General features: G+C 33.9%; 1 protein-coding gene across 8 annotated transcripts in view; it reads right to left on the reverse strand.

Moving 5' to 3' along the window:
* The window catches only part of LOC126760218 (histone deacetylase 4), a 56,577-nt gene that overhangs the window by 11,151 nt on the left and 25,916 nt on the right, over window positions 1-19,510 (reverse strand). For 6 of the 8 annotated variants that reach the window (XM_050475671.1, XM_050475670.1, XM_050475669.1 and 3 more), the window contains 5 exons: window positions 16,303-16,418; window positions 3,287-3,394; window positions 1,114-1,281; window positions 906-976; window positions 657-790 (listed from right to left, as the gene is read on the reverse strand). In XM_050475671.1, the coding sequence (XP_050331628.1) occupies window positions 657-790; window positions 906-976; window positions 1,114-1,281; window positions 3,287-3,394; window positions 16,303-16,418 (597 nt within the window). The remainder of the gene's footprint in view (window positions 1-656; window positions 791-905; window positions 977-1,113; window positions 1,282-3,286; window positions 3,395-16,302; window positions 16,419-19,510) is intronic. The other 2 variants (XM_050475675.1, XM_050475674.1) reach the window with 2 other exon arrangements.

Below are 19,510 nucleotides of genomic sequence, written 5' to 3' on the forward strand. Positions count from 1 at the left end.
GTTATCCTGCCAACGCGGGAGCATCCTTTTTCCCCGAGGGGTTACCGGAAATGGCGTTGCAATGGCCGAGCTTAAAATTTTTCCCAAAATTTCAGAATTTCTTTGTTAATAGTGCATGTTTGTAAAAATAAAAAAATCTAATAAAATATTTAATTTTTTATATGAGAAAAAATTGTTGAAAAAATACTGTTTTTTACCCAAGGAAACCCATGTAACCCCTAAAAGGACTACTTTTTTAAGGAATAAATTTACATTATTTGTTTTACATCGATTACATAGGTAACTTATTATGTAATTACACCTTTATATTTTCTTTTATTTTGATGGATCAGCTGTGAGTATGTATGCATACTAATATATGTATAAAAACACTGCGCTGGTTTTCGTTATTTTAGCATTATTTTTGTTATTATAATATTTAAAAACAACAGAAAAATAGTAACTCATTTAAAAACAAAATAAAATATAAGTTGGGTACTTAGTTCCAACAAAAAACATTCGAAATTCCATGCGTGGTAGTTCTTGTTTTAATCGCTTTGTTAAATTTTAATATTATTCTTAAAAAACTGTTCTAAAACTATAAAAATACATACAACAATATTGTAGTATTTTTTTTAAGCGAGCTGTTGCGAAATTCAAAATTAACAATGACTTGCCTGTTTTTCGAAGTGGAAAGTCAGATTCATATTTCAGAAACGATGATGGCGGTTGCGGTATTTTATATGGATGTGCGCTTGTCAACGAACCGGCTGGCAAAGATTCGCCGGACGAGCTTTTCACTACACCTCTACTGGCGCCCATAAAGTAAATACCGAAAAAAGGAAGGAAAAAGTTCTCATTATAACATAGGCATATTAGTGACACATTCGGCTTAATAGCGTAATGTTTGTTTATAAACAATGTACCTATTTCGGTAAGGTGACGTCGTCGTTATGCCATTGGAGGAGGCCGCCTGTTTGCGGTTAATTAGAAAGTTCTGCAAAACGAAAAAAAACACAAAATAAATAAAGTCATCGATTCATTTTTGTCACCGCTATTTATACATGTGCATGTATGTGTGTATGTGTGTGGAGTACATAAAATGCAAATGCTCGAATAGTTTGGTTTACTTACATTTAAAATTTGCTTGACTTCGGGGCTGGCATTGGCACTGCAGTTTTCCTTTCGCTTAATTACCTCACGGTCACGCCGTTCGCGCTGCTGCTGCTCCTCTGCGGCGGCGGCGGCGGAAAGTCTTTGTTCTCGTAGTTCCTGGAAAGCGCCATGTGAATGCACCGCATACTAAATGATTACAATAAGTTCGAAACAGTTTTGGTTTTCGTTTTGATTTTGTAGTTTTTGAATTTCAATCATGCGTATTCAATGTATGGGAAAATTCAATCAAATTTCTTAATATTAAAGATTCGGTATTTTATGTTGTTGTTAGCACAAATTGTTCATAATTCTATTCACACAATACATTTGCATATATGTATGAACGGATATAAGGCTCGCTTGTCCTAAAGAATGAAGTTAGAATAAAAATAAAATACAGCCTTATATGCATACAAACCTGCACAGAGACGTAAATATGTATGTTTCAAAGAAAGGGGTGTGATATTTAATTTTAAATTGCATATAAGATACTTAACGGCAGTTGTGACGGTTGAGTGTCTTTTATACAAAAAGTATGGATAAATCTGCGAATTCCACTTTGAACGAGGCGAGCGGCGAATTTCATATTTTGTAATATACATATTTATAACGCCTGAAATTTATATTATTATTATTTAATAATAGAAAAACAAAACCCAAAATATTTGAAATTCTACGAAATATCAAAACAACTGACTGATATGTCAAAGAATTTGTCTCAAATTTTGCATTTCTAACCAAATTTCGTGTGCGGAATCGTTGGGAAAGGCATACGGGGAATAGGTTTTATCAAAAACTCAAGCCTACGAGTGGTAAAAAGCCTTCAAAGACGGTCGAGAGATCGATGAAGACATGCCTCGTTCTGGATATGGTGCTTAAAAATCGTCAGGAAAGTGTTACGAGAGATGGTAAGAGGGCTCGACATCTCTCACGAGTCCGTTCGAATGAGCTTGGTAAATATTTTGGGAATAAAACGATTTCTTGCTCGACTCATCCTGATAAAACTGATTTTTTTTTTCAAAAGAGTACTGTAAACAGTTCTCTTTGGATATGCTTGATCATGCGAATTCCGATCCCACATTCATGGAAAGCATTATAACTGTCAATGAGACATGGCTTTATGAGTTTTACATGGAACCAAGTCAATAATCATCTGAATGGAGGGAAAAAACGAGCTGAAACCACCTCAAAGAACCCACGCCAAAGCCGCTTAAAAATTAAGATGATGCTCACTCTTTTTTTCGATAATCGTGGTTTGGTGCATCCTGAATTTGTTTCGGAGGGACAGACTTTCAATACGCAGTTCTATTTGAGGCGTTTGCGTGAGAATTCGCTGAAGGAGCTGAAGGCCATCCCAAAAAGAGCTCATAAAAAGTATTTTGAGGACTTGAAAAATCGCTGGCATAAGTGTATTCCAGCTGGTGGGGATTACTTTGAAGGCGACAGAATAAATATTGATTAATAATCAAATATTTTACGTTATATTTTTATTTACAATTTCCGGGTACTTTTTTGTCACAAGTCCGAAGTGTACAACCACTTGTTTCCCAGAAGTTGCTTGGATGGAGGAAAGCTACGAAGTAGGACAAAAAAGTTTCCCGAACCAATACTTATTTCACCGAACAAAAAAAAGTTTTTTATCGTTATGTGATCATTAAACATAAAAAATCTTTGTTTTCAATAAAAACCCCTATTTTGCAGTACTGTAAGTGAAAAAGGTTAATAAATTCATCAATAATTGACGAAAATATATAAATCAAACCAAGTAATAATAAGCACTTATAACTGCTTTTATCGAAAAAAATTTGTTCGTTAACTACATAATATAAAATTTGTTTATTGACCTATATAAAAATCCATATCACATTGTAATTGACAACAAAGTTTTATCAACAACGTACACTTATTTAAATTTTCCAGCTGATAGCAGCCATATAATAGCTGCTTGTAGCAACAATTACAAGCAGTACACGATCAGTTAATTTTATTGACGCCAACCAAGCCTACTTTTAGGTGCTACGCCTGGGAGCGCTTTTTAAAGGCGTAGTAGAATAGCGATTTCTATTTATATGCATATATATGTGTGTGAACAGATTTATGCTAATTTTTTAATTAGTATATAGTATAAAAATAAATGCGCCTCGCAACTCACCTGGTACTTTTGCTCCAGCTGCATTTTGTGTCGCAATTCCAGCTCCTTCGTCTGTTCATGAAATGTATGGAGAAGCATCTGTTTTTGTAATTCCTGCTTCTTTTTCAGCTAACATGCAAATAAATTATAAATGAAACATAAAGAATTTTAAAATATTGCCTATATTTCTTGTCTAAATTGTATACAAATAAACGCAAGTATTTTTAGAAAATATTTATTAGAATACATATAAATAAATATATGTATATACATACATTATATGTATCCTATCGCTATTAATAGAATATATATGTTTACAAAATATGGATTATACCTAAAATATTTTACTCACACATGTACTCGTATACTTTGATTTCTTCATCTCTTTGTGCGTACAATTTAATCATTTCATTTTATCAAAGTCTAAAAATAAATTGGCAACACATTCTTTCATCGCACTACTATGTTTCCATGACCTTAAATCTATACTCGTAGAAGACTACACTCTATGAGTAAAGACTTTTTCATGTGTGCATGAGATATGTGTCTATTTCACGGTTAGCGCGTGGCAAAGCCGCAAAAATATTTTTGGTTTGTCGGGTATTTTTTTTATAGCCACAAAATGTAGGTATGAGTGGAGATAGGAAATAACACCCCTCTTATGAAAGGCTAGTGGATTATAGTTGTCGTTTTGCTGGTACTGATACTGAGACAGGATTGTTATTTGAGGAACACTAGAGAGGTTAGTCTCCTTGAAAACGCAGATAACATTTACATTTTTGGGAAGTATTTGACAGCGTTGTTCTTATTTTTTGGCAGAAATCGAAAATTGAAACATAAGAAATGGGTAACAAATATTAAAAATAAGTTTCTAAAATGTCCGTCAGATATATCCAATAACTTCATTAATGATTATGTGCATTATTAGCTATAATATGAGCCATTACAGTATTGAAAGTAATAAAGAAATGTTTTGATAATTGTTTAAGTGGTTACATGGGTTTACGGTTTTCAAAAAATCAATATTTTTTATTGTTTTTTATTAAATTCCACAACTCCTCTAGAATATTGTCCTAAATTTTCAAGTTGATCCGAGTAATACATACTTTCGGAGATATAGCCTTGAGAACTTGTGCGCTAGAGGATAGCTAGGCTAAGTGCGCCGTCTTTAAACGCGTTTTACTCGAAACTCTGATTTTGAGGTCCGTTGGCAAGATTTCTCGAGGACTACTTAACCGATCTTCATGAAATTTTACACAGATCTTTGAGCTACAAGACTTGGACGAAGAATGTTTTTCGATTACAACTATTTGAAAAAAAAAGAACATGACGCGAAATTTTCATTTTTTGTAAAAATATCCGCAAAAAATCCAAATTTCAGTTTTTTTCCTTCGTCTAAGTTCCGAGTGGTCACCGGAAACGGCGTCGCAATGGCGGAGTTTAAAATATTTTTTTTTCCAAAAAATTCAGAATTTCTTTGTTATAGTGTATTTTTGTAACAATGAAAAATTCTAATAAAATATTTCATTTATGATATGAGATTGTTGAAAAAATGCTGTTTTTACCCGAGGAAACATATGTAACCCCTTAAGAAGCTTTGCGAAAACTCGCTTGCTTTGTATGAGCGCCTAATTTTGAAATTAGGTGTTCAAAAAAGTGCGAAAATATAGATGTCAAATGTAATAAACGATTAATATCAATGAATTTTGGAGGTATATCTATTTGAGACGTATTTCCATATACTGAACTTATCATATTTATAAATCTCTAAGCATAGCATATTAAGGTCTTAGTGAAACCATTTACTACAACATCCAGTGTTTTTCGAAATATTATAACGCAAGCAATTTTCTAACTGCCCAACCAAATAACCTCCTTATACGATGTTATGTATGATCTTCTGTTAATATTTAATATAATAATTATCTCTTTTCAGAGCTTACAGCATCTCTGAAATGCGTCTCATATTATTTATGACCAAACGGTCCAATAGGTCATTATACCTATTTACTTCAGCCTTATTTCGTAAAAAGCTATGCATGATACAAGCGTTCGGGACTTGTATCATATACCAAACCATATACACCATATATCGATTAACTTACTTGAAAAAAGACAAAACAGAATGTATGTTATACTTTAGTTAATCGAAGAGCTTGGGAAACGCGCCACGGAGAAAACAAACAAGAATAATTAAACTAAAATTTAATTTTCACTAGCTTAATTTCACCAGTTTGGCTCAAATTGCTTATTTTTTTTTTTCAAATATATGTTTATGTTCGCTCAAATACTTTTGGAATGATTACACTATGGTCATCTTGGAGGAAAAACCAAACTAATGACATAATGTGCTCATTTTATCTACATTTTTCACTAGTCCAAATGAGATCAGGCCTGTGAACATTAATAAATTATGAATTAGTAATAATTTTTTGCCTGTTTATTTCAAAAATCTTACATTGTGTCTGGCTTTGACATAGACAACTCGACAGTACATCGCTAAGTATAAAAATATCCGTTGGCTAAATTTATTAGAGTCGCCGAAAGTATCTAACAGCGACGCATGAGTCTGTTATAAGTATATACATATGTATATTTGTATAGAAGAAAATTGTCCGCCAACTAATTGGATTAGCGGTGTATACTAGTTGTAAAGTAGTTAATAACTAGTTCAATTCACTGTGGGGCAGTTCAGCACTTTATCTCTTATGTATATATGTATGTATGTACGAGTTGTACGAATATTAACTCTGATTCGAGTTATCCGCATGAATGTCTTTCAGAATATTTGGATATGTTTATTCACGTATAGTATATACATAAGTGAATACACACATGTATGTATGTACATACGTCAGTTATGTTGTTAATCATGTTTGCAGAAACTCTTCGTGCGGTTTTTGACTGAGACTGATTGTCTTCTTAGAACAGCAGTTCGCTTCAGCGGCTTCGGCTGATTAAATAAAACGAAAAAAACCCGAATAGAAATGTTTACATGTGTGTACTACATAGTTGTTGAATTGTGTTGTTCACACAATGGGGGAATCACCAGTTGACTTTATGTGGAGCTACTTACACGTAGAAAATTTGGCTGACCTCCGAATTTATTTACTTTAAGTTATTATTTGAAGTTTTTAACCGTCCGGTCAATGACCAAACTTTCACCATTCGTTCAATGATGTGTATGACAATGTAGAAGTCATTAGTATACTGAATAAAATTTTTTTTTTCTGTGTAAGTTGGCTACATGGCATAGGAAATAACTAAGTATATATGGGGACATGGTCTATAGTTCTCGTAGAAATATCGAAAGCGGAGTGCCAAGGTCGATGGATATTATAGTCATTTACCTATTTGTGTAAAGCCGTCCCTATTATACAGAAAAGGCCCCTTTCCATTTACGGACGAAAATAAGGAAACGTGTTCAGTTGGATGGTTTTTTCTGCAAGCGTAGTGAACAGCGTAGAAAGTATACAGAGATAAGTGAAAAAAAAAATATACAAAAAACTTAGTAGGGGGCGGGGCCACGCCCACTTTTCCAAAAAAAAATAAATATTATTATTATACGCCATACTAATAAAAAGGCAATCTCAACGTATACAGCGTATACTGAAAAAAATTCAGAAAAAAAGATCTCGAGCTGCAGGAATTTTATGAATTTTGGCTATTTTGATAACTTCTGGCGCAAATAATTGAAATACTGACAATGAAAGGGAAATGTGACAGCTGTATTCATATCCATTATATCGAGCAGCAATGAGTATGAATCGCTTCTGGAATATTATTCGATTTGACGATGCCAATACTAGAGCTCAGCGCTTAGAAAGTGATAAAGCTGCTCCAATACGAGACATTTACAAACCAACAGAATACCAAACAATCGAAGAGGATCTTTATCCATACCGAGGTCGAACTAGATTCACTCAATACATTCCACCAAAGCCAGCTAAAATGGAATTAAAGTATGGTGGATATGTGATGCTGAAAATTCTTATCCACTTACTGGGCAGCTTTACACTGGGAAATCGAAAGATGGTCGTGAGAAAAATGTTGGTGAAAGAATTGTTAAAGACTTGGTGGCACCATACAAAGGATCCGGTAGAAACATTACAATGGATAATTTCTTCACAACTCTTCCACTAGCAAAATTTTTACTATCTTGGAACTTGACGATTGTTGGTACTCTGAAGAAAAATAAAGCATATGTACATTCCACCAGCAATGGCTGTTTCAAAAACTCGAGAAGAATTATCCACTGTGTTTGGCTTTCATGAAAAAGTAACCCTATGTAGTTATGTGCAAAAAAAAAAAACACGGTAGTAATTATGCTATCATCAATGCATCATGAAGCAAAAATTAGTGATAGTGCACAGAAAAAACCCGAAATCATCGAGTTTTATAATTGGTCCAAAGCTGGAGTAGACACGATGGATAAAATGCTTGGTAGATATATTACAAAAAGGTCAACTCAACGATTTTTTTACAATATTCTCGATATTCTCGAGCTGTGTACTCCATTCGTTGAAAATCGTACGAATAATGCACAAATTATGAGGCATTTCTCAACGAAAGTGGTGATTGAATCTTGTTTTGGTCGAGCTGTCAATCCAAATGCGCAGCCAACATCATCTGTATCATTGAGACCTCAGAAGCAGCGCGATTCAACTGGAAGGAGAAATATTACTGGGGCATGCTATGAATGTCTTCAAAGTGAATTCAAAAAACGTCGCAAAACTAGAAAAATATGCTTAGTATGTGAGAAACCTATTTGTGATGAACACTGTATTACAACCACGACATGTGAAGGATGTACAGAATAATTTAATATACTTTAATTCTTATATAGCACTGTATCATAATAAATCAAACAATATAAATAAACAAATAGTAAAAAATTAAAAAAAAATAATATTACTAAAATAAATAAAAACAGAGTTATTTTGTTCTTACTAACTATTTTTGTTATTGTTTATAATAAGAATTATTGTTAAAATAAAAGAAATTGTAAACTATATTGTCTATTATTAATTTAAAAATATAATTATCTGAATATCAAATATCAAGGTATCAAGTTTGATAGTTAATAACTTTTATTCAATAATTGATTCTAAAAAATTTTGACGAAAAATGGGTGTCAAATAACTTTAATTTTGGGGATCCAGGCGGCCATAAAATTTTTTTGAGGAGGAGTTAAGAAAAATTGGCATGTAGATTCAAATGGATACCCGGGTACCCGATCATTGACCGGACGGTTAATTAGAAAAAAAATTATATTTTTGGCTTGTTTACTTTCTTTAGACTCCCAAAGATTTCCACAATTATTAGGGTGGGTCCGAAAGTAAATTCATAAATACGTATGTATGTATGTTATACGTCCAAATGGACATAAGTAAGAATGAGCGCGAAAATATTTAATATGTGTACATATATGTATATATGTATACATACATATATACTATATGCAAATGTAAGATGGTGAAGCATTACTTTGAGTAATGAAACTTGTATGTATGTATGCGTGAATATTTTGCTTTTAGCGTTATCACATTTGGCACAAGAAATTCTTTATTATTTCACTCATCGGTTGCCATTTCTTTAAATTAATAATAACGAAGAAAAATATTAAGTATGTGTACGATATTCAAATTTTTATAAAGGGTGTTTTGATTTGATTTACTGAAAATTTATTTCAAATGAGGCATAGAAAAATTTATGACATGGGTTATGGTTACGGGTTTAAAACAATCGATTTTTTATTTTCTTATTGAATTCTACACCTCTAGAATACTGTCTTTAATTTTTGAAAGTTAATCCGAGTCATAGTTTCGAAGATACAGCCTTGAGAACTTTAAATCGGATCTTCATGAAATTTTATAGAGGCCTTTGAGATACAATTCTTAAAGACTTGAACGAAGGATTGTTTTTCGAATACAACTATTTGAAAAAAAAAAAAAATCGCGAAATTTTTGGTGAAATTTTAGTTTTTTTGTACAAATGTCTGCCAAAAATCCAATTTTCAGTTGTTTTTACTTCCAACTATACTACTCGTCCAAGTTCTAAGTTATGGTTTTAACTAAAACACGATGATCTTGTAAGGAGTTATCCTGCCAACGCGGTCGCATTTTTTTCCGAGGAGTCACCGGAAATGGCGTCGCAATGGACGAGTATAAAATATTTTTTTCCAAAAATTTCCGAATTCGTAACAATAATATTTTATATGAAAAGTTTTTTAGAAAAAATACTGTTACTCGTTTTGCATTTATACATAAATATGTATATTGTATAGTATATCGAAAGCATTATAGATGTTTGAGACTATTCTCCAAAGTTGAAGTTGATCCGTAAAATAGTTTCGGCGTTTTGAGCGTATTTGTAAGAATTTTTTAACTTCGTATAAACGAGTCCCAAAGCTTGAAACGCGTTATTCTCGAAATACTCTTTTTAGTGGAAATCCGTCAGTTTGTAAAAAATTATACATTTTTTGGTTGGTTTTTTGGATTTTTCGCATTCGTTAAAATTGAAAACCGTTCCGTCTTTGGTAGTTCGAAACGCGAAATGCGAGTTTCGAAAATAAATTTCAATCATTTTCAACTTTGTTTCGGTGCACCAAACGTATTTATCTAGTAATTTACCAAAGTAAAATCAATATGAATATCAAATAGATCGTATATTTCCTTGACAGCTTCTTTGTCAACTAAAACTAGGAAAAACTATGCCTCATAATAAACACCCTATACCACCGTACTTATTTGCCGCTAGATTAGTATGAATGGCAAGAGAGTATATTATATATAAATTCGTATTCATTATACATATACATACATGCCTCTGTATATATTCGAGTACCTAAATATATACTTATTTGTTTATTTTGGTTCATATTTTTGTCCGACTATTAGTCCAAAGTGTTTTCCCAGGGAGTGTATGAAGAAGAAAGTGATTGATACACAAACATATATGTACATATGTATATGGTATATAAATATATATTCACACAATGTACGTATATACATACATATATAGGCGGTCGAATTACTTTATGTAAGCAGATTTATTTCTGGTTTTCGAACTACATACATACATACATATGTATGTACCATAAACGCAGGATAAATCCAAATTAAAACATTGAAAAACCCCCTTTTGTGACGCCTTTCACAATCCGATTTCAAAGAATTTTCATTAACACATTTCAATAGAATTTATTAAATAATTACATGTGTATATCTATAAATAGGGTTAATAAAAGTTCTTGTTGAGTGAACTTAGTTTTCTCATTATATCTCAATTACTGATATGTGATTATATGAAAGGCGGTTGTCGGGACGTACATACATATGTATGTACATATGTATATCTCTCCAATATTATCGAGATATTCGAAATAAAAATTAAATGGATTAAAACAGGCAATTATATCTATAAATACATAAGTATGTATATATGAATAACGATGGAGGTTCTCAAGCTGAAGCTGGTTAAAGTTTTTGGGTGAAAATGAGTGGACGTGTCCACTAATTGAAAGAAATCACATACAAAATAGAATATTAGCATTTTCTGGATCAATTTTTGGTAAGAGTCAGTTCCACGTGTTTAATTGAGAAAAAAATATGTCTAAGTATACTTATACCGATGCGTGTTTGAGCGCATGCATAAGGTCCAAAAGTCAAACGAGTGGGTGTTTTATGATATAAACATAAACGTGTGAACAAATATGAGTAAGTCAAATAGTGCAGAGCTTTTACCAATGAATCATGTATTACTATGGCTTCCAAAAATTTAATGAGAATTAAACCCGGATGCTTCAAGGTTCATACAGTGCTATACTTTTTTCCTTCGGTGGGTGAATAGAATGACCTATAAACATTCATATTTACAAACCTACATTTAATACATTCACAAGGCAGGTCCTATAAGTGTTAAGCCTACGAAAGAAAATCTAAAATTTTGGCAGACTCGTGAGTTATTTCTCAACAGTGGTGCTCAAACTTCTTTAGTACTTCTGAAAAATACGTTTTTTGATCGACAGAGCAGGTTCCTTGGCAACGATAACATTCTCAGCTAACGTATACGAAAACAAAAATACGTAACCGATTTGGCTTAAATTTTGACAGCGATGAGGCTAAGTATTTAGCGGACCGATCTCATATATGAACGCACATACTGTTATGAGCAAAAAATAGTAAGACTTTGTTCATAATTTTAAAATTCTTAATTTATTCTTCGAAATCTTTGTCGCCCTCCTCAAAGTAATCCTCTTTGCCACAATACACTTCTGCCAACGTTTGATCCAATCCTCAAAACAGTTATTAAAGTCGAAACTAACGTGACGCTGTTTCTTGAAAAAATTCAGTGATTTTCCCTTTTCTTAGGCCCAAATGGTCTTTCAAAATGGATCTTTTCCAACGCTGCCAGTAAGATCTCTCCCTCATTCTCAAGCCCCAATTTTCTTATTTTATTGTCGTGTTGATCATCAGTTGATGTTGATGGCCGTCCTGGACGTGGTTCGTCGTCAACGCGTTCTCGACCTTCTTTGAATTAAGCTTAAGGTGTAAGAGGTTTACCGGCCGCTGTTTTTAAACAAAATATGTTGTAATTAAATAACTTTTCAACGTGGATTTGTGTGAGAAAGCCTCCAAATCGCCAAGCCTCTTTGAAAACAAAATATGGGGATTTCTAGGCAGCTTTCGGCAAGACTAAACACTCATTAACAATAGAATCTCTTTTAGAATTGCGAAGCACATTTTAAGTGTGTCAGGCAAACCTATCCATAATATCCAGAAAAGGAAATCTACCAACCGTTTAAAAGCTGGGAACTGTTAGAACCACGGGTCACTGTCGTCCGCAAGCAGCGGAAAATGCACATCCGAGCACCATAAAAGGTGGGACTCTGTAGCTGCTGGATTATAGCTGCTAGTAGAATAATATAACAGGACTGTGATTTATGGATGACTACTGAATTCAATATACTTGAGAACAACCTTGACTTAGCAACTGAGGGAAGCAAACGTATTTGTATTTAAAATTCAAAATTCGCAGAATAGTATAGACAATTGTTATGATCAGTTTTCTGATTTCGACATTTGCATATCTGCACACTGGATAGTAATCGATAATATATATAAAATGGTGACTGCCGACACAGTTGCCTGCGATAGGTAGTCTATTGCCTTCCGTAATGTAAATTTAATATATGTACTAGTTTAGAAAGAAAAGTTCCAAGATTACAGAAAAAATTTCAATAGAAAAGTCTACAGAGAGGCAGTGTCAATCCTCATTCGGAGATGGCTTTCAATAGAAGAGTCTACAGAGAGGTAATGTCAATCTTTCAAGACTGTGAATCGTTCGGAGATGAAAAGCTTAAAACTATTCATCTCTATGATAACAGAAGAGTTCACACCAGAGGACAACAGCAGAAGGGGTTCAACTACCATAAACATGTAGCAAGTGTCAACCATATGCCTGTTTCTATTCTATCTTATTAGATGTAAGATTGTTTGAGTAAATATATTTTCGATGGCAGACCCTTCGGCTAATAGGTAATGAGCACGCTCATTAAGTCCATGCTATTTATGCGATTGAAGTCGGGCTAATCACTGCACTAACCGAAGGACGTCAACAGGTACATGCAATATAATGTGATAGTTACGAAGCAAAGCGTGCAGTGCAGAAGCCACAAAATTCAATTTATAGCGCTCACACTGGCTCACTGATGATGTGTGTATTCTTGGAAGCACATCAACGTTGTAAAACATGTGCAATATTACACAAATACAAAAAACACACAAAATATATGTATATATAGGTATATATAGATGGTGTATTAATACAAATCTGTCCCGTATCCGTGCCGAACCCTAACTTACTATATTCGCCTGTTTGTTCGCCAGGCGGCAGGCAGCAGGCAGCATCTTGTTCTGACCGTGCACCGATACTGGCGCGCATATATAGCATCCGACCGAACTTTATTTTTAGCCCATTCGCCGTTTTATTTAGAAATGCGCAAAATACACATTTTCGTAGAGACAATAAATAGACTCATTAAGTTGTACATATTTATATTTAGATTCTCTGCGAGAGAGATAGGTTGGTGGAGAGCTGGTTTCTGAGCCAAAAATAATACAACCGTTGTCGACGAAGCCTTTGCTTTGCTTTTAACATTGCTATTGCCTGTGCCTGTGCCTGTGCCTGAGCCCGTACTGCTGTTGATGGCGTTGTCGATGTTGGTTCTATTTATTGTTGGTACTGGTGCCGCTGCTGGTGCTGGTGCTGATGCAATTGCCTTGGAGGCTGTGGCTCCGGCTAATGTAAATGGCTCAGCTATAGCTCAACACCAACGCATTTCCCTAGCACTTTGTATTTCGCACGCTGGTTCACATGTAATGGAATTGAATTCATAATAGAGTTTGTAGCCCTGTCAGTCGGTGTATGGACTATTTTTATCAAAGTTTAATTTTAGCCAACATGAAAATATTGCTTGGAATTAGAAAGGTTTTCTTTTTTTAAATAAACCAATTTCGATTAGTCGCCTAATGGAAATTACATTTATTAAGAAGGTGTATTAGTATTGGATTAGATCAAGAACACCGACAACAAGTGATATAAATATCTTTGCTAAAAAATATGTTTAATATTCGACGATAAGGGCAACGATGGATGTCTTCTGAATGCATGATGATTTGGAGCGACCAGTTGAGCTCGTGTGTTCGACCCGCGCGAGCACTAAAATTATATGTTTTAGAGAAACGCGGGTTAGAGATACGAGTAGTATCAAAGCTCAGTGCTTATTTCAAAGTATTTCAAATAATGCTCTCATAAGAGCCGTATTAAACGTATTCAATAGGACAGCTCATATATTGAGCAATAATTTGGAGGTAGTAAATGTTTTCGGTTCAAAAGCTCTATACAGTAAATGTTTTATTTTTGTTGACACTTGATGAAATTTACTAATGAATATTAACATGGTAATGTGCTCTTTATCAAAAGTGGGGTCTCTCATCCAAGGCTGTTTTCTTCTTTTTATTGGGGGTGTTTTTTACATGGCGGGTCCCAAACTCATCGCACAACCCTAGGGTGGGATGTTTCGCCTTCTCACTTTAGAACCCTTTCAAAGGGATGTATTTTGTCTACCCAGAGGATACTTGGTCTAAGACCGGAAGTCGTGAGCTGCTTGAGCCATATGTAAAAGAATCGTTTCTGGCCACTCCCAAGAGAATTAAGAGACAGCGACTCGCTGGATAGATCATGTCGTCCGAATGGACGAAAACACTCCAGCTCTGAGAGCGCAGTACCCGCCGTGGGAATCAGGGGAAGAGGAAGACATCCATTCCGTTGGAAAGACCAGGTGGAGAAGGACCTGGCTACACTTGAAATCTCCAATTGGCGCCAAACAGCGAAAATGAAGAAAGACTGGCGTGAAAGTTCCAAACTCGGTCATAACCGCGTAAACGGTGTCTACGCCAAAAGAAGAAGACCGTGCCCTTTATATTTCATCCGAAAAATTTTGAGGGCTTTTTTCGAAGACAAATTGTAAAAATGGCCCATACCGTACCCGTAGATGACACCTTCTACGTAATGTATTCTTCAGGGTAACTTATTCTAAAAACATAATTCATTTCATTGTAAGTCACCGAAGACAAAATTCCGTAACAAACCAATTTCATAATGATTGTACTCTCGTAAAATGTTGCACATGCAATAACCGTTTTGGTTCACATAACGGTTCTATGTATCATCGTAAAATAATCGAGAAAGATTCCGATTTAATGTATCGAAATTACCAAAATCCACCCGTCCTCTAAGGGATAAATTAAGTCAGCCTTAATGTGACCTTCTAAAAATCCAACTAGTTTCGGTTTCTATTGCAAGTGATAAAACGAAGGCCATTACTATCCCTAGAAAATTCGGTTTGTCATTAACAGATATTTATCTACTTGATTTGGTAGCTGGTTAAATTCCAAACATTCCATCTTTTATAGGTGTTTTTAATTTTTTTTAATTCAAGTTATTAGATTAAGGGGAAGGCATTGTCTCTTCATTCTACAATATTCTCGGTATTATTCTTTTTCCTCATTCTCCAAAGGAATTGTCAAAGTCATTTTTAAGTGCAGTCTAGAGACCTAAACGCTTAATATTAGTTCTTATAAAATGGGTACATGTCAAATCGGACCACACTTTCCACTCTTTAAAGGGGGTAACAGTGGGTTTCGCGGCTTCAAAATGTATATAACCACTTAAAAATTTAAACGTATTATTCTCGAAACTGTGTTGCAAAAGTCGAATGTCAAGATTCCTTGTAATTTATGAAATTTTACACAGGTGATTGAGATATAATTTATAAGGTATTTATAAGGATGTTTTTTTGTTCAATTACAATAAAAAAACACTAAAACCTAGAGAAATTTTGTTCAACTACAACAATTAAAAAACAAAAACGTTGAGAAATTTTGACCAAAATTTGCATCTTTTTTAAACAATTGCCAAAAAGAAAATTTTCACTTTTTTCCTTCGTCCAATATTTACTTTATGGTCTTAATTCAAACAGATATTTCGTTATTATTTAATTTTGTTGATCTTGTAAGAAGTTCTGCTGTCAGCCCAGAGGCACCTTTTTTCGAGTGACTGCCGGAAATGACGTAGTATTGGCCGCGTTTTGAATATTTTCCTTTAAAATTTTCACAAAATTATTGTAAAATACTATGTATTTTTAGAATAAAAAAAGTTTGAATAAAACATTTCACTTTTTATACGAAAAAAATATTAAAAAAGGTAGTTTTTTGTTCGAGGAAACCCTTGTAACCCCCAAAACTCTTAAAAAAAACATCTCTCGAACTTACAACTTTTTCAATTGTTTATGTTTATGTTTTCTAACTTAAACCCGTTATAAAATAGATTATGACTTTCAAAACTGGGCGTATTATCAAATATGATCATTTGAGATTAGTTTCAATCAAGACCGAAAAGTTTCCTACATATGTATGTAATGTTTTGTTTTTTTTTTTTACAGTTTAAATTGTAAATAACTGTTAAATACACACCTCCAATATCTGTTGATCTAAATCGGTTGCGTTTGGTTGCATTGGCTTGTAGTCCAGTGAAATTGTTCCCGATGTTATATGCAAATGTTCATCATTTCCGGCTTCACGCGCAATATCTGCAATGAAAATGGCAAAAATATGTACAATAAAATCACCGAGTTCAGAGAGCTAAATGTGAATCATATTATTGCCAACAATAACAACAAAAACAAGAACAGTAGTGAAATAAATGTTTATGATTTACAGTATAAACAGACGAATGGATGAATGAGTTGAACGTAGCGAATTAATAATTTCAGCGCATACATATATTATATATATATATGATATATAGTATGTATATATATGCATATACATATGAGTACATATGCAGAGGTTTCTTCTCTTTGCTTGCGTTTGTATTTTAAAAGCTAAAAACTAAACTATGAATATGTATATTTAGCTAATTAGACTTATACAAAGCACAATTTCAAAGGAAAATGTTTTTTTTTTTCATATTTATTTCCCTAATCTTTATTTACCATATATTCGGCAATTTCATTACGAAATTATTGAGCTTCGTACAGACATTCATTTGTGAAATTAAATAACTCTGGAAATGTGCTCTTCGGTTTTGCATGAGCGTTAGCGAATTCTAATTTTTAAATTCAGTAAGCATAATTTATACATAAAAATAATTTATGTATGTACAAAAGTATGTCTCCATAATAACTTTGACTCCCTATAATAGTAAAGATTTATGGCTCCTATTGAAAAGCTCATTATATTTGTATATATAGACATATATGTATATTTATATATACATAAGTATATACACAGATGCATAGATATATTTGTTTATAGAAATAAAATAAATTCAATTTATAGAAAAAATGGAAACAATAAATTGCGTAGCTGCCATCTACGACTTAAAAATTTTTAAGAGGTTTCGTGGGGCGCACAGTTAGCCACATAAAAGCTGCGACCAAAAATAGTAAATAGTAAAAAAATAAATAAATAAAATAGTAAAAAACAGTAGTATTCTATTCATTAGAAGATACCAGATTTACGATTGGTTTGCTTTCATGACATCCTCTTGTAAGTGGGAATATCAAAAAGATGACGTTAGCTTTACTATTTACAGTAAATCATTGATTGAAATTCTAGATTACATTATAGTTTCTATAAAATCATGAATACGTATTACAAGTAAGTATATACAAAGGTAACTTGCCTCGTCATTATGGAAAAATAATGAGATCTGTAAAGTATTTATTGAAGACTTAGTACTCTACTAACAATTGTATCATAGAAATTTGAAAATATATACTATTGGGTAGTCGAAAAAGTCTGTTCGTATTTTGTCAATAGATGTCATTGCGGTCGTATATCTCCAGTGCTACCAATCACAATGTGTCATACCATATAGTGTTGGAAAGGTAAGATTTTAAGCTTCATTTAACCAATTTAAATTCGAGGAATTTGAAAAAAGTTAGAGCTGCTCAAAATTAGTGAAAATATTGAAGAAATTCGCTATATTTTGAAATTTGTGTATAACAAAGGGAAGAATGCCGCGCAAAATGAAATTTGTGAAAGTGCGCTCCAAGCACTCATAAAAGGCATCTTTGGTCACATCGTCCTTCTCTTCCGTCGGGGCGTGGGCGCAGATCAGCGATATGTTGAAGAACCTCGCTTTGATGCGGATTGTGGCTAGACGTTCATTCACCGCAGTGAATGATAGTACTCGGCGACGGAGTCTCTCTCCCACCACGAATCCTACACCAAACTTGCGCTCCTTTATATGGCCACTGTAGTAAATGTCACAAGGACCTACTCGTCTCTGTCCTTGTCCCGTCCATCGCATTTCTTGGACGGCGGTGATGTCAGCCTTTGTTTTTACGAGGACATCAACCAGCTGGGCAGCGGCACCTTCCCAATTAAGGGACCGGACATTCCAGGTGCATGCCCTCAATTCGTAGTCCTTATTTCGTTTGCCATGGTCGTCATCAAAAGGGGGGTCTCTCATCCGAGGCTGCTGTTGGTTTTTCATTGGGGTGGGGCGGGTCCCAAACGCAGCGCACAACCCTTGTAGGGAATGTTTCGCCTTCTCACTTTAGCTCGCCTTCGAACGGATGTTCTTAGGCTACCCAGAGGATACTTGGTCAAAGACCGGAAGTAGTGAGCTGCTTGAGCCATGTGTAAAAGAATCGTTTCTGGCCATTCCCAAGTGAATGGCGATCAGAGAACTTTCCTCACTTGCGTGAACTTCTACACATGACTCCATCCTCCTCACATGCGGAGACGATGCCATATGTTTTACACAGATGGAATTATGTCAAAAAGTGGTCGACCAAAATGGTACATATTTTTTATTTATTTATTGGTATAAATATAAAAAAATAAGTTGAAGTTTGATTAGAAATACGAAGAGACCTTTTCGACTATCCAATATGTACACTTGGTCTAGAAAATGAAAAGAAAACTTTCATCAGCAAACTTAAGGTATCTTATTGCCAAAGCTGAAATCGTATGTGTAATTAAAATGTTGCTATCGGCTTTGAATAAAATCTCCTTTCCGCTTAGTATAGAAATGGATTTTGGAGGTCATTACACCACACACCACAGACAGTTATTATACGCATTTTAGTTCCACGATTTCTCGATTCCCAAATAAATATTGGTCGATTCGATTCGCAATTTTTCTGCTGACTAGTTATATTCCACTGTTAATCACAACATACATAGTTCTCAGTTAAATACAATGCAAGAAAGTAGTTACCTTATTCAAGTTTAGAGCAGTCTATTATATTTAAGCAAATTGTTTATTCAATTCGCTGGAAAGAAGACGCTTCGTATGAATCTATTGCTTTTAGCAGGGCGATAAACTTTAAGAAAGTAAAATCAGCTCCAGACAGCATGACGAACTGAACTCGAAGTGCACATGCAAAATAAAACAAGAAAAAAAGATAGTTTGAACCCATAACACCCTTCACAGATGCATTTATTATAACATAAAAGGGTATAAAAAGATCTATATTTTGAAATTGATAAGTCGGTTTGTATGGCAGCTATATGCTATAGTATTGCGATCAGAATAATATATTCGAAGATTGTAGAGTTGCTTTAGAAAATATACGTCAAATTTCTTGAAAATAAAAAAGTTTGGAAATAAAAAAGTTTTCCATACAAAGCTATATGCTATAGTGGTCCGATATGCGATTATGACAAA

This window comes from Bactrocera neohumeralis, chromosome 5 (genome assembly GCF_024586455.1).
Source record: "Bactrocera neohumeralis isolate Rockhampton chromosome 5, APGP_CSIRO_Bneo_wtdbg2-racon-allhic-juicebox.fasta_v2, whole genome shotgun sequence".
In the NCBI taxonomy this organism is placed as follows: domain Eukaryota; kingdom Metazoa; phylum Arthropoda; class Insecta; order Diptera; family Tephritidae; genus Bactrocera; species Bactrocera neohumeralis.